General features: G+C 36.7%; 1 protein-coding gene across 2 annotated transcripts; it reads right to left on the bottom strand.

Annotated features, from left to right (window-relative positions):
* Positions 1-1,206: 1,206 nt before the first annotated feature.
* On the bottom strand, positions 1,207-15,413 carry f13a1b (coagulation factor XIII, A1 polypeptide b). 2 transcript variants are annotated; one of them, XM_060874953.1, is made up of 15 exons: positions 15,256-15,413; positions 12,880-13,073; positions 11,969-12,157; positions 10,320-10,568; positions 10,010-10,128; positions 9,621-9,728; positions 9,106-9,283; positions 8,407-8,545; positions 8,102-8,205; positions 3,940-4,028; positions 3,047-3,200; positions 2,620-2,895; positions 2,032-2,192; positions 1,737-1,873; positions 1,207-1,583 (listed from the first exon to the last, which is right to left on the bottom strand). In XM_060874953.1, exons 2-15 carry the CDS (start codon positions 13,061-13,063, stop codon positions 1,442-1,444), a joined length of 2,229 nt encoding a protein of 742 aa, XP_060730936.1. In that variant the 5' UTR covers positions 13,064-13,073; positions 15,256-15,413; the 3' UTR covers positions 1,207-1,441. The 2 variants fall into 2 exon arrangements, with proteins under 2 accessions (XP_060730936.1, XP_060730937.1); XM_060874954.1 differs by lacking the exon at positions 15,256-15,413 and having other exon boundaries at positions 12,880-13,093.
* Positions 15,414-15,716: the final 303 nt, after the last annotated feature.

The following is a 15,716-nucleotide window of genomic DNA, read 5'->3' as shown; positions in this document are numbered from 1 at the left end:
AATAAAGTATATTTCACGTTCTTTGTTTAATAGCATGGAATTAAATACATTCTCTTCCAACATTTATTTATTTACTTATTTATTTATTCATTTGTTCAGACAACCTAAAGTTCTTTGCAGTCACAAATAAAGTATATTGCGCAGCACAAAACTCAATCTGTTGTTGAAGGTTACTCATCAGAGTAAATGTAAACAATGAATTAAAAGGATTGTAAGCGGATTTATAGAGCACTAAAGTGATGCTAGTGATGTATGCAGTCTCAAAATCTGAAGTCTTGTGGGAACAGACTTTACTGGGGACCTGAGAAATGTGTGCCTTGATATATATTACACTGTGAGCTTAAAAGAGGTGCTGTGACTGAGACTAAAAGTACTGTGACCAGAGGTGCTTGTGACTAAGGCTGGAGGTGCTATATTTTTCTGTACAGAGTCAAACATTTGGAGCTATTTAAGTAGTGGTAATAGCCACTACTTAAATACAATAATTGCCTTTTCCTTATTTCACAAGCAAGTCACAATGCGTAGTAGCATGCGTTAATATATTAAAGCCAATCAAAGATATGATCTAATCTGAAAAAGAAAAAAGCACTGCAAAGTGGGTGGACCTTAAGTATGATGCCTGTCTTGACAACCAGTGGATTAGAGAAACGTGGATTGTAGTTTCAGTTCAAACCACACCTTAAACCGAAATCCATTACTTACACGCCTTCATATTCGTAATTAAATATTTAAATTCATTCAAACATAATTCTTTTAAAATTAACTTTTAAAAATCTTTTTTTTTTACACTTCGTATCATCTCTGTCTTGGCGCAGGTGGTTGGAAGCAGTGGTTGGAACGTTCTTTGGGAAATTTTACACCACTAAGGGTTAATGTTATTTTACTTTCACCTGGATTTTTCTTATATGTTATTTCCTATAAAACACTGACCATGTGACGTTAGAGAGAGATGTTGTGACTTGTCACCTACCACCAGCCCTGCTATGGTATGTGAATAAATCTTGTGTTGCAAAGCTTATTGTATCATAAAAGTGTTCAAATGAACATAAACAGTGCACAAGTTTCTTTAGCATGATAGAATTCTTACACTGGCATTAGTTATCCCAGAATACATTTATAATTGTTTTCTCAATTAAATGCAGATATGTATTGTGCAAATCAGATCAATAAATACTGTATTTATAAAAATAACAGGAGAAAAAAAGGTGTTTCAAATGCTCTTTATTTCCAGAATCAATTGTTTACATAATGTGACTTTCTATCACTGCTGTATGATTTTTACTAAAGCAGATTTTTGCAAAATATAGACAAGATATAGCATAGAATACTGAGTACAGTGTCCAATGTATTCATTTAATTCAATGTTAACTCTTAATTTGCTCTCTCTCTCTCTCTCTCTCTCTCTCTCTCTCTCTCTCTCTCTCTCTCTCTCTCTTTCTCTTTATGGCTGAATGGTGACCTCCACCTCTCCATATACCTGCCTGAGAGCTGCACAGTCCAGGCTGGCCATCAGTTTGGTGGTTCCTGCTCTTCGAGGACTAAAGCTCTCAGTCCATGTGATAGAGTTGCCTGGCCCAATTATGCTGCAAATCATACAGACATACAGATTTTAAGTATCATGATTATCAGAATACATTTTTTGCCAAATCGCTGGATGTTATAACTGTCATATTCATATATTCAACAGAGAACACTGATAAAATAAATACACTTGAAAAAAACTTGACTTTGTTTACCTGTATTTTTTTGTATTAATAGACATGATACCAGGCCCCTCCATTCGCACATACACATTTTCCAAATTGGATTTAAAAGGGTTAGTGAACTCCACTGTCACATACATCTCTTCAGCCACTCTGGGAGATCCAGTCACCTAAAGTAGGGAGAGAGAGAGAGAGAGAGAGAGAGAGATGGAGAGAGAGATGGAAGAGAAAATAGATCATAAATTATAGGCTATATATTATCAGACTTTGGTGTGTAAAATTAACAAATCAAATGTTTATTATTGTTCAGTAGGGTGGTGAATCACACCTGCACAGTGAGTTTGGGATTGTGCACAGTGACAACACTCATGGTGGTTATAATTCGCCCAGTCTCTTGCACTTTTCCTGTAGCGATGAAGTTCAGGTTCCCCTGTTCCACCAGCTTACTCTGATAGTCCGTATTGCGTACCACAATTTTTTCCTTTTTATCTGGAACCAATAGGGGGCAGTGAAGCAAGCATAATACAATTATGATATTTTAATTTAGCCATGATACACATAAGGATGCTTTATGATGAAAGTCTGACGAACCTAATTAGATATTGAGATATTTTTTCTAACTCATGAGAATTTGCTAACCGTCAAATTTATTTTCTATTATTACTAATAAGTCATTATTATAACTGCACTCCAATACAGACACAATTATGTTAATGTTGAAATAATAGGTCAAAAAGTAAGGTTGTAAAATTAATTTTACCAGAAGTTTGGCTCTTAGACAAACGCAAAGACAGAAACAAAGACAAATAGACACACACATGCAAATACACATACACACACACTCACATGCACACACACTCACACGCGCACACACACTCACACACACACACACTCACACACACCTCCACATACTCACTCTGCTCTGGTTCCAGTGTCACCTCCAGGGTCTGGAAGATAACCTCAGCACTTGGCACTCCTGTGTAGTAGACCACATTACCACTGATGTAGATGTCCACCACACGTTGATGGTTGCTGTGGTTGGTGAAATTCAGCTCTAGGTCAAAATCTTCACCCCGCTGCACCTCTCGAGCAAGGATCTCTACCTCTACATCTGCTTGAGGCACAACAGCTTTCTCCCGCTGACAGCCAAACTCCTCAGCTTTCTCCAGAACTCTGCGTTCCTCTGCAGTGCCTACAGATAGACAAAGACAGTGGCATTGTAGCACTATTAATTTATCTTGTATGTTTTTAAAGTAATTGTTGTAAATAAAAATTTGTCATAATTATGTGGAAGTCATACCAGACATAGTTTATAGTATGCAGTAGTGTTCTAGCTGACCTACCCTCAGGGAACTTGTAATGGTCAGTAATCTCTCTCCGTCCTTTATCCAGCACTGCTTTGGTCAGTACCAAGCGACCCACATAGCTGGTGTTCACCCTCACTGGATGCAGTGTGCCATCTTTATTTCTGGTGTAGTACACCAAGTCACTGTTCACCTAAAGGGCATCAGTTGAGGTAGAAAGGTAAGAGCATAAAAAAGTATAAAAAAGTATAATAATACTACTACTACTACTACTAATAATAATAATAATAATAATAATAATAATAATAATAATAATTCATTCATCCATTCATTTTCTACCGCTTATCCGAACTACCTCGGGTCACGGGGAGCCTGTGCCTATCTCAGGCGTCATCGGGTATCAAGGCAGGATACACCCTGGACGGAGTGCCAACCCGTCCAGGGCACACACACACTCTCACACACACTCTCATTCACTCACACAATCACACACTAGGGACAATTTTTCCAGAGATGCCAATCAACCTACCATGCATGTCTTTGGACCGGGGGAGGAAACCGGAGTACCCGGAGGAAACCCCCGAGGCACGGGGAGAACATGCAAACTCCACACACACAAAGCGGAGGCGGGAATCGAACCCCCAACCCTGGAGGTGTGAGGCGAACGTGCTAACCACTAAGCCACCGTGCCCCCCTAATAATAATAATAATAATAATAATAATAATAATAATAACAATCTTTATCATTATCATCATCATGAGCATTTTATAAATTGACCTTTGTGATCAATGGCTACACAAATGGTTCTTAGTTAAATTTTCTCAAACTGTTATCTATTTTCCACTGGATAAGATTTATAAAAACAGGGTATGGGCATAAACCATGATTAAAGAGATGCAGGATTGTTAAAATTAGAAGCTAATCTACTTACCTCTGCAAACACAAATGGGGCATCAAAAGGATAGCAGACCTGGCCATGTTTAATGGCTGCAACAGATGCAGGTCCACACCGGTACATACCTGTAATACAGTTTGAATCTCTAAAATTGATGAAGAAATGGATATACATGAAGCAAGATACTTGCTCCTAAGGTGGAGTCCTGCATGCATGATGCATGATACTGCCTGCATGATGTTGGGATTTGGCACTGCCTACTCTCTATGCTCTTCCTGCTTCTTTTTCTCAGAGCTATATACATTTTTGAAACCTTACTGACTAACTGTACAGACTGCTGCCATGGACACAAAAACTATACTCTGACTATAAGAAAACTAAAACATTCTTAAGTTTATCTCAGGACTCATGTAAAGTATTCTGTAAACTATTTATTTATTTGTCAGCATTTTTATTCGCTATATGACTGTACACTGTAATGAGAAGAAACATAAGATGGGTTCTATTGGTCCCTCTCCTGGTTTCTTTCTTATGTCATCTCAGGGAGTTATTACCTGAGTCTGTCACCTTTTACATGCTAATTGCTAATAATCAAGTGAGACAGATGATCGAGCAGTTGTTCTGGATATAGTTGTGTAGAATATGATCATCATGTGAGTCTGTGACAAAGTGTATACTGTATCTGATTTGTGGTGATAGGTTTCTTTCAGACTTATTGGTTCATTTTAATAAAGAGTTAATTGTACTAGATTTTAACATGCACATTGACAATACCAACAATGCTTTAGGACTCACATTTATGGACCTACTAACCTCGTTTGGGCTTAAACAAAACATCACAAGACCAAATCATCCTCTTAATCATTCATTCATTCATTCATTCATCTTCTACCGCTTATCCGAACTACCTCGGGTCACGGGGAGCCTGTGCCTATCTCAGGCGTCATTGGGCATCAAGGCAGGATACACCCTGGACGGAGTGCCAACCCATCGCAGGGCACACACACACACTCTCATTCACTCACGCAATCACACACTAGGGACAATTTTCCAGAGATGCCAATCAACCTACCATGCATGTCTTTGGACTGGGGGAGGAAACCGGAGTACCCGGAGGAAACCCCCGAGGCACGGGGAGAACATGCAAACTCCACACACACAAGGTGGAGGCGGGAATCGAACCCCGACCCTGGAGGTGTGAGGCGAACGTGCTAACCACTAAGCCACCGTGCCCCCCCTCTTAATCATACAATAGATTTAATAATATTACCTAGAATAGATCACTGATATAGAGATTATACCTCAAAGCGATGACATCATTACCTCATACTGTAAGGCCATTACCTCATACTGTACACACTACCTTTTGTTTATGTCTAAAATACTAGAAAAGTTTGTGTCTCTCAACCGTGCTACTTTTAGGCAGGAGAACAATATCTTTGAAGAGTTTCAGTCAGGTTTCAGGCTCCATCATAGAGTTCTTAGCTTCGGACCAAGACTGCCTGCCACTATTAGTTCTACTTGACCTTAGTGCAGCATTTGATACTATAGATCACAACATTCTCCTAGATCGCTTACAAAATTGCGAAGGTATACAAGGACAGGCTTTAAGTTGGTTTAGATCCTACCTGTCTGATCGATACCATTTTGCACATTTAAATGGTGAATCCTCCAGTTTATTGCCAGTTAATTATGGGGTCCCTCAAGCATCAGTTCTAGGACCTCTGCTTTTCTCAATATACATGCTTCCCTTAGGAAACTCGCATGTAATTGGTCTGTGCGTTTCCACTACCTTTACCGTAGTGGAAACGCACAGACCAATTGCATGCGAGTTAAGCCATCCCACGTGATACCACTCAGCCAATCAAATCTGTGCATTCCTGAAGTAAACCCTGCGACTCAACAGTGCGAGACAGATGAGAGAGAATTAGAGTAAAGTTACACATGAAAGAAAGATAGCGATACATGTAGAAAACAAAGGGAGACAAACAGACGAGTGAGACGGAGAAAGGGAGAGAAACAGACGAGTGAGACGGAGAAAGGGAGAGAAACAGACAAGTGAGACGGAGAAAGGGAGAATAAAGAACAAATGGCGCTCTCCAAAAAAAGAAAAGTGGACAGCGAAAACATTTAATCCAGAATATACAGACTCATTTCTGTTCACACTTCCCACTTCACACTAAACCAGTGTGTCTCATATGTTCAGAAACCGTGGCACTTATTAAAAGTGGCATTGTGAAACACCATTATGAGACAAAACATAAAGGGTTTGAACAAACATTTCCACTCAAATCTGAAGACAGCATCCCTGAGACAGCTTTCCCAGGTCTGAGGGAAGTAGCCCTACACATCCTGACCATGTTTGGCTTTACATACAACTGCGAGGCAGCTTTCTCTACAATGTACATAATCAAAACTAAATATGGTTCCAGGCTCACTAATGAGCACCTCCACATGTGTATGAGAGCGGCCCTGACTCCATTCAAGCCCAGGTATAACCCTAACCCAAGCCAAGCTAGAGCTCAGTTCTCTCACTGAGATATAAAAGCGAAAGTTAAGCACTTTATTTAAACATACACAGTTTTCACATTTTATTTCTTTTCTCTTCTTTTGAAATGTAGCCTTACTTTTATTTATTTAATGAGAGGATGTTATACATATCTACAATCATACATATGTTCAGTTCTATGTTATGTGTCAATAAATATTGTCAAAAAGTTTTTGAATTGTACTGAATTTATTTGATTTGACAGTCAGGTATTGATTGCTTGCAGATGTTGATACAACTACTAGGCTACATAAATATATATCACACTAACTAGTTAGACATTATGATCTTCCGGACCTTCGCTTCAAGAAATTTTCTCTTACTGGACCTCTTTCAAATTTAGTTGAATACCTCTGATTTAGAGGGATGTACTGTAACTACTAGCTCATCATTGAAAGACCTGGGTGTTATATTAGACAGCAACTTGTCTTTTGCCTTCTTAGAAATATAGCCAAGCTAAAAAACATCCTGTATCTGATGCTGAGAAGCTAGTTCATGCATTCATCCCCTCCAGACTGGACTATTGTAATGCATTACTAGGTGGTTGTTCTGCATCTTCAATAAATAGGCTACAGTTAGTCCGAAATGCAGCTGCCAGAGTTCTTACCAGGACAAGAGAATATGATCATATAACCCCAATTTAATCATCTCTACACTGGCTACCTGTTAAGTTTAGAATTGATTACAAACTGCTGCTACTTACATACAATGCTCTTAATGGTTACATCGCCCATGTATCTAACTAGTCTTCTAACACGTTACAATCCTTCATGCTCTCAGCTCACAAAACACAGGACTTCTGGCAGTTCCCAGAATATCAAAATCTACTAAAGGTGGTAGAGCGTTTTCGTATTTAGCTCCCAAACTTTCGAATGGTCGTCCTGATAGTGTTCGGGGCTCAGGCACACTTTCCCAGTTTGTAGATTAAAAACTTATCTCTTTATCTTAGCATACACATAATACTTTCCATTATCTTGTGCTCTAGTACATGCACATTATCATCTAGTGCTTGCTAATATTATGAACAGCAGATATATTAATCCCTCTCCACTGCTTCTCTCTTTCTACCCATCCCGAGGCATCCAGAAATTGTACCAGCTCCGATTGTCTTCCGTGCCATGAAGATTTTGGACCTTCACTGAAATGAGACCAACCATGTGAGGATGCTGAGACATCTAGAGATTTACCAGTTCCAGTTGGACTGTGCTTCAAAAAAAATTTGGATATATTGTACTAAGAGGAGATGTCAACTACATGTGGTTTTAAGGGCAACAAACTCCTCATCAAATGTCAGATTGTATATTGAATTAGAGTATATTTACAATCACACCCTCCAGTGTCACCCAAATAAGAATGGGTTTGCCTATGAGTCTTGTTCTTCTCAAGGTTTCTTCCTTTACCATCCAAGATAGTCTTTCCTTTCCACAGTCGCCTCAGTCACCTCAGGCATGCTCATCGAGGATAAATACAAGCACATTTAAATATATTTCATATTAATCTTGAATGTTTGTATTATATTAATCTTTATATTAACTTTTTGTTTTATGTTTATGTTCTGTAAAGCTGCTTTTGAGACAATGTCAATTGTTAAAAACTCAATACAAATAAAATTGAATTTAAATTTGAATGTGTTTTTGCATGAGTTCCCACCATCACTGGTCTCCTGAGGTGTAGCATCCACGACCTGCCAGCCTCCAAAGCCTTCAGGAAGATCAGGTCTTGCCATGAAGCACTCATTCCAGCAATGATAATTCCTTTATGAAATACAAATTTGAAATCAAATTAAATTTAAATCCACAACAAAGTTAACACCTTATAAACTGCTGTAGCTAGGATATGAAGCCCTACAAACTCATTTCCAGTCATCTGAACAATAACGGGATGTTATGCTGATGTGTAGAATTTTTGTTAATCATTTTTAATGTGGATTTTATGGTTTAATAATATATACTGACCAGATGGAGTCCCTGGTGCGGCTTCTGTCCACTTTGCCATTATCATCTAGTATGATGTCCATCTTTAGGTTTCCATTGTTGTCATGGGCAGAGAAAAAGTTAGTGACCACTCTGCTAGGGATACCCAGACAGCGTAAGACTGAGGCAACAAGAGAACACATACAATTTTTAAACAAGGGTATGTTGATTAAAAAACATAAATTGATAACCATACAAATCATTAACCCAGTTTTACAATTTGGCATTTCAGTTGCATATACAGTAGGCCCTATAGGCAAAGGCATTAGAATGAACATTTAATCATTTGTTTAAGGGAAACTATTATAATATTTAGCAAGTACTTATATCACAATAAGTACTATATATCTATCACTTAATTAGATCAACAGAAGTATAAAGGCTGTTTTTTAATAGATTAAGTACACTAAGTACTATTAGGATATTACTTCTGTAAGTTGCTCTGGATAAGGGTGTCTGCTAAATGGTGTAAATGTAAGTATTACTGTTATATTCATTTGCTTTTAAGAATTTTACTCATAAATATAAAAACTAAGGAGAGCATTCAGGACCCAGAAAAAGTTTTAAGTTACTAGTTAAAGTAAGCATTTATATTCAAAATAAGTAGAAATCACTATGTGTTCTATGTGAAAACAGTGTTTGATCAGCAGAGGGCAGTAAAAGCATATTTCATGCACTTACAGGTATTAAACACTGCAGCATAGACCCAGCATTGGGCATAACCAACTGATTGTCCACCACTTCCAGCGTAGTCCAGCAGGATCTCAACACTGCCTGTCCAGGAGGTAGGAGCCACACCATACAGGTAATCACCACTCCAGTTTCCAACCAGTACACCATCATCATCACGTGAGTTCATCTAAAGCGCCAACACAGTAGCATGGACAATATTATATTATGTATTTGAACTACTATTTGAACTACTAATTGATAATTTGAGCTACTAATAATTATTATTGTGAGCAAGTTGTGAGCATAAGGTTATAATGTTACTTCATTTCGTATAAATACACATAAAATCCATAAAATATCATATATATATATATATATATATAATATATTACATATAAAATGTATGTGTGTGTGTGTGTATATTAGAAAGAACTGTTTGCTTTTCCTGTAATGCTTCCTTAATGGTGGACTGTTATCTAACAGCCCTGATAAAGCTTTTATGGGGTCTTGTCTTAACATCTCACCATAGCAGAGGCCACCCTGCTGATTTTGATAGGATCCCCACGGTTGGTGAGGGGCATTTCAGCTTTATCCAAGACAAACAGACATGCATCCAGTATCCCGAACTCAAACTAAAACGGAATAGAAAAAGCAAAATAGCATTACAAAGGCCCTAAGTCACTTTGACAAGGGGGCAGCATTTTTTTTTCAACTGATTAGTAATTAAACATAAATATTGTTATATTATAAACAAGCTCAAATGAGCATATATTCCTGTCTACTATGTGATAAAATGCAGGTTGAATTCTTTGTAAATAGCCTACAATTTCATGTTACTGGTTTCTGTTGCATTAATCTGTATGGTTGCTGTTTCCAAAGACTCGTATTAATATGTGCTCTAGACCTTATGTACCTGTCCATAGTTCCAAGGACGTTCAGAAATATCATCATACGTGCCATGATAGATGATGCCTAATTCATTTAGCACACATTCCTCTCTCTCCTCTTCATCATCAAGGAACACACTATCACCTACAATGAGCGGGACATGTCATACATGTGTATATAAACAGTAATCTATATAAGATCATTTAATATAATAAATGTTGTCATGTATTCAAATAAACAAGCTTTAATGTAATTCTGTGATTTGCTTTGCAGCCAGAACTTCTGAACAATTATAAAAAAGATCAGCTTCATATAACATAAGAGCCACTCCTGACCTGGTGACCAGGGGTTGAATATTATATACGTGTCCAATCTTGGGTCTCTCCTAGTCCTCCGAATGCCGTATGGAGTGACCACAGCAATATACATTCTGTACTTTCCCACAATGCAGTCAGAAGCAGGGGTGATACCCATGGTGACAACATTTTCTGAGCTCTCTAAGATCTGACCACGCCACACACTCTGCCGTTCCAGAGTCGGGAAGACAGGGATGTATGTGCCTTTGCTGTACTGTGCGCCAGCACCTAGTAAAGAAGAAGTCATGTAGAAATTATACCTGCACACACTGTTGACCATAACGATAGACATATAGTGAACATAGCAAACTAAGTAACTGATATAAGTGACATTTGTTCAGTTATTCTTATTATTGTTGTTTATGGAGTTTTGGGAAGATTTTTTCTTTTGGGTGATCTTTGGGTGACCACTGGGGCAGCTATGAAATATACAATAATCCATGGCAGATAATGTATAAAAAAATGTAAAAAAAAAAAAAAAAAAAAGCTGAAGAAGGAAATATGTTGAACACCTGTAAATGTAAAAGCTATCACTTGAGTTATAGTTCAATTACAATAAATATATTGTTAATATATATATATATACATATGAGCTTGTTCTTTTTTATCTCTAGTGTACAGATGGAGAGGACAGTACCACAGAGATAGTACATTTGAGAGTGTAAACTGGGCTGTTTGGTGTGTAGATCACAGCATTTTATATCAAGCCATTTCTTCCGTATGCTCTCTATTGTTTATATTGGAATATAATCAATTAATCATGTCACCAGTTGAATAAACATTTTTCACTTTTGAAAATTCATGAATTAGGCAACTACCAAATGCAAATACATCTCAAATACAAATACTCAGTTTCTTAAGAAGAAACATGGTATTAAAGTTTAGTGAACCTATAGAAAGAAGAAGGATATGAGGAAGTAGAGAAGATGAGGAAGCAGAACAAGAAGGGAAAGGAACCAAATGGCAATGTTTCCTGCTCACTCTCTTACTCGCATCAACAATTTGTTCTTGATTGCAAAGTTGCTGCCATTATTTCTCAACACACCCTCAGCAAAATACTATGAAAAGAGGAAGACAGCAGAATTAAGTGGAATCTGTAAAACTTAATACAGTACTTTCAATTCTCTGGGCTAAATATACATTTTAGGAAATGTTTTGAATAGTGCATTGCAATAGACATTCAGTGTCTTAAGATTTCTTTGAGTGTTTGTGCATGTAATTGTTTGTGTTTGTGCATGTAATATGTGTTTTGGCCAAGAGAGTCTTGACTTAAACCCAATTGCGAGGTAACAGAAACAATTTTGTGGGGAGAAATGGTAGTAACATTCTTCCTCATCATTGTGTCTTTCTTGTAAGCCACTGAAGGAAACATTTGGTGAAGTTTGTTGCTGTTAGTGGAGGCTCTACAATTTATTAAATTCATTAGTTCACTATTCATTTTGTCAGGCCTGCACTGTAATAATTGCTCAGTGTGCTCAATAAAGATTTGAAAAGTACTACAGTTTATGTGTTAATAGTTTAGCCAGAATGTGTTGGTCTATAAATGGCAAGTTCATAGGGTTCTCAGACTTTTTCTTGCAACTGTAATTTAACAATAACTAACTATGATTTAAGTTAAAGTAACACACCAATAGAAAACTCAACAGCAAACTTGTCCTGTTCAGGCTTGAAAGGACGGTTGAAGGTGATTTTGATGAGGAACTCCTGCGCTCTGCGCACAATCAGGTGGTCACAGTGGTAGAGGTGTGTGTGATGCCTTTGCTTGTTCTCCTCATACGCCTGTTTGAGCATATTAACATCCCAGACATCCAGATACTCTGCAAAAATGAACACAAGGATAGAATATCTGTAAATTGAAATTTATTATTACATTTTTATAATTGAATTATTAGGTTATTATAAGTTTTGAACCATTATGGAATTATGTCATTAGGAAGAGGTCTGTAGAATCATTATGCTGCATTCACCAGGAAATATCGCAAGCATATTATTAAAATATCTCAAGATTCTAACTAAAAAATGTAATATATATTAGAATAAAATATATAACTTAATATATAAAATATAACACTATGTAGACAAATAAAAATCTTGGGACAATATAATAATTAAGAATAAATAAAGAACATGCATACAAGGGTTTAACTATTTCAAAATGCTACTAATGATCTTTACAGGGAAGCATAAAGACTTTGCTCTGATGAGGTGGGGAATAATTTTCTCTGCAGGAATTATCTCTGCCACAAGAAAAGAAGCCTCTCCAATCAGGAGGAAGCAGTAAATGTAAAGCAGAGTGAATTAGAGGAAACATTTAAACAACACAGCATTTCGATGTTACACCACTGGGCACATTTGTTAACCAGTTAAGAGCAGACATTTCAGTATTTTTCATATAATATGTAGCCTACACACCATTTTATTGCAATAAACTTTAAAGTGTTCATTAATTCTATGTGTTAGAGTTCATCATTACCTGCATCATAGATTATAATTTCAGATTAAAAAAGTGGTTTCATTCATGGGGTTGGGTTCAGCTCACCAGTAAGAGGTGGAGGACCTCTAGGCATGAGCATAAAAGGCTCAAACTCAGGGATCTCTTCATGTTCTTTATTAGAGTTGGCTATTGGGCCCACGGTGCGCCCACGGTGAGATGCCTGTTTGGGGCGAACAGGGGCCTCTGCGGGTGTTGAGGCCACATTCTCAGGTGTCTCCTGGTCAGTCATGTCTAGTATACTGAAGAAAAAATATTTCTGACACTCACTCCTAAACTTTTATAGAGGAATTAAAACAATTAATGACACAATGATGACATGATAGTAATGCTAATGATGTATTTTAAGGTTTTAGTGTCTGTAGTGTTTCCTCAAGCCTTTCTGCCATTCCATTTGTATGTGTTACTAAAACTGCTGAAAAAATGTCACTTTATTTACCACTTTAAGTGAAAAGAAAATCATCTTATATGGAGAATGCTCAAATAAACTGTGCTTTATTTAGTTATCACAGTGTTACATTTTATCAGGGAAGCTGCACATAGCTGTGGCTACCACAAGTGTCACTGATGATGGATGAGCTGGTCAACACATCTATGTCTTAATCAACTCAAGCCAAAAGTTACACAGTAGTCTGAGTCAGCAAATATGTATGTGCAATTCTGAACTATTTTTAACTTTTAATGGCAAATGAGGAACAACTAGGCTAAGTTATTTTTGTAGTAGAAATGTGCTATTGTATGTAAGGTTTTGTATGTATGTAAGAGTCTGTAACCCAGCTTCAAACATCTTAAAAGTTTGCAAAATATTTCCCCACGTTCTGAGCAAACCAAGAAGACTGACCTTTTTTAGCTTTTATTTGTCACCTGGAATTCATTTGAATAAGGGCATCTGCCAAATCCTGGAAATGTTCATTTACGATGGAAAATTATTTTTTTCTGCATACACTTCATCTGCTTTTATTCAAAACGATATGAACACTTATGAGCTCATTTTAACATCTGTTGCATAAAGTCTGTGTGTGTAAACATGTAGAACTGTGGGCACTATGTTAGCACCTCCAAAACTCTGGAACAGTGAGTCATCTTAAACACAGTAAATGCCCTGTTTTCACTCAGAGCATTCACAAATTGTTGATGATGCCACTTTTTCCACCGTTATGTTTGGCAATTGGTACAGGGTGGAGAAAATATCTACCAGCACTAAAATGTTTTCTTAGGGTAGGGTATTTAGTCATTTTGGACGAACATATTACAGCTGAAACACCATATACATGCATACACACACACACGCATACACACACACACACACACACACACACACACACACACACACACACAAAAAAAACACTTGAAGTTTGGAGAAAGAGCTGAATTCTCAAATAGCATCTTCATATATTTATAATAGTTTCTAAAATATAATGTATTAATTATTGCAGAAACTAAAATTATTTATTAAAAATATGCTTACATCAGATATATTTGGTATTCAGTAAAACATTATTATCAATTTATTAATCACTATTGTTATGTATTAAAAGTTTGAGAATTTCAAAACATTTGACAGGTGTTAAGTTTGCGTCATTAATTCTATATTGTTGCCCTGAAGTATGAATTTAGGTCACTTGATTGACCAATGGTATATACACTAAATAGTCAAATTTATGTGGACACCTGACCATCACATCACCATCACATCCATATATGATTCTGTTGTAGGCACACAGTTGTATTTCTGATATTGATATTAGTTGTTTACACAGTTGATATTATATATCTTTCTTTGCTGTTTCATCATAAGCAAGACCCTTAACCATTGATTTATTAACTTGAATGATTAACTTGGTTAGATTTATTATAAGATTAATTAATCATCACCATGTGTATGTTTCTGTGACCATAATGGTTCAATTTAGCTGAATTCCTCATCTAAATTTAACACCACAGGCACCAAATAAATTTTGAAGTTTAATTGTGGCCTTAATATATTCATCAGGTGCAACACCTTCTTAAAAATGAACCACCATGTCCCTTTAGTGGCTCTGTAAAAATCTTCCAGGTATTTAATGACCTTGAATACTTTAGACATAATTGTTTAATAATAAATAAATAAATAACTTTTTAAAATTAGTTTATGCATATTAATGACCATTTACAAAAAATGTCACTGGAAATGTTTGCACTATTCATCAATGGAATTAAACTGTGCATTGTTTTATTGCAATCCTACTAACTAACAAACTAACAAACAAAACAAACAGATAATTATACACCAAATCATAGTTCTTTATAATACAGCACTCATAAGATAACAGAATAACAGAAAATGCAGATCACAAATAGTCTGAATCTGAAAAGCTCATTTTGACATTACAAAATAAGACCTTTAAATGAAACTGCTGTTGAAACTGCTGGTGGTTCATTTACCTGATCTGTTTTTTGGTGTAGATGCTGGACGATTCTTGGACTGCATACACAAACACACTTCAGGCTCCTGAGGCTGGCAGGACAACTTCTCTCTTTCCTTCTTCCATTTATATGCAGAAAAGGAGTAGCCCACCGTGTGTGTGTGTGTGTGTGTGTGTGTGTGTGTGTGTGAGAGAGAGAGAGAGAGAGAGAGAGAGAGAGAGAGAGAGAGAGAGAGAGAGAGAAAACCAAGCAGCCTCTGGGTATTGCAAGAATGTGTGATATTTATTTATTTATTGCTTAGCATTCAGCACACAGTGTGTTGTGTGTCTTTTGAGTAAAACTTAGGAGATAGGGGTGTGACCAAAAAATAAAGAGCAAAATGAAAAAAATCTTTTCCATCTATACAGATAACTATTAATCAAGTGCAGTAATTATATGCATGATAAGGTACTCAAAAAAATTACAATAAATAACACATC

The sequence above is a fragment of the Tachysurus vachellii genome, chromosome 7, assembly GCF_030014155.1.
Source record: "Tachysurus vachellii isolate PV-2020 chromosome 7, HZAU_Pvac_v1, whole genome shotgun sequence".
Classification (NCBI taxonomy): domain Eukaryota; kingdom Metazoa; phylum Chordata; class Actinopteri; order Siluriformes; family Bagridae; genus Tachysurus; species Tachysurus vachellii.
This window is presented reverse-complemented; position numbering and strand designations above follow the sequence as displayed.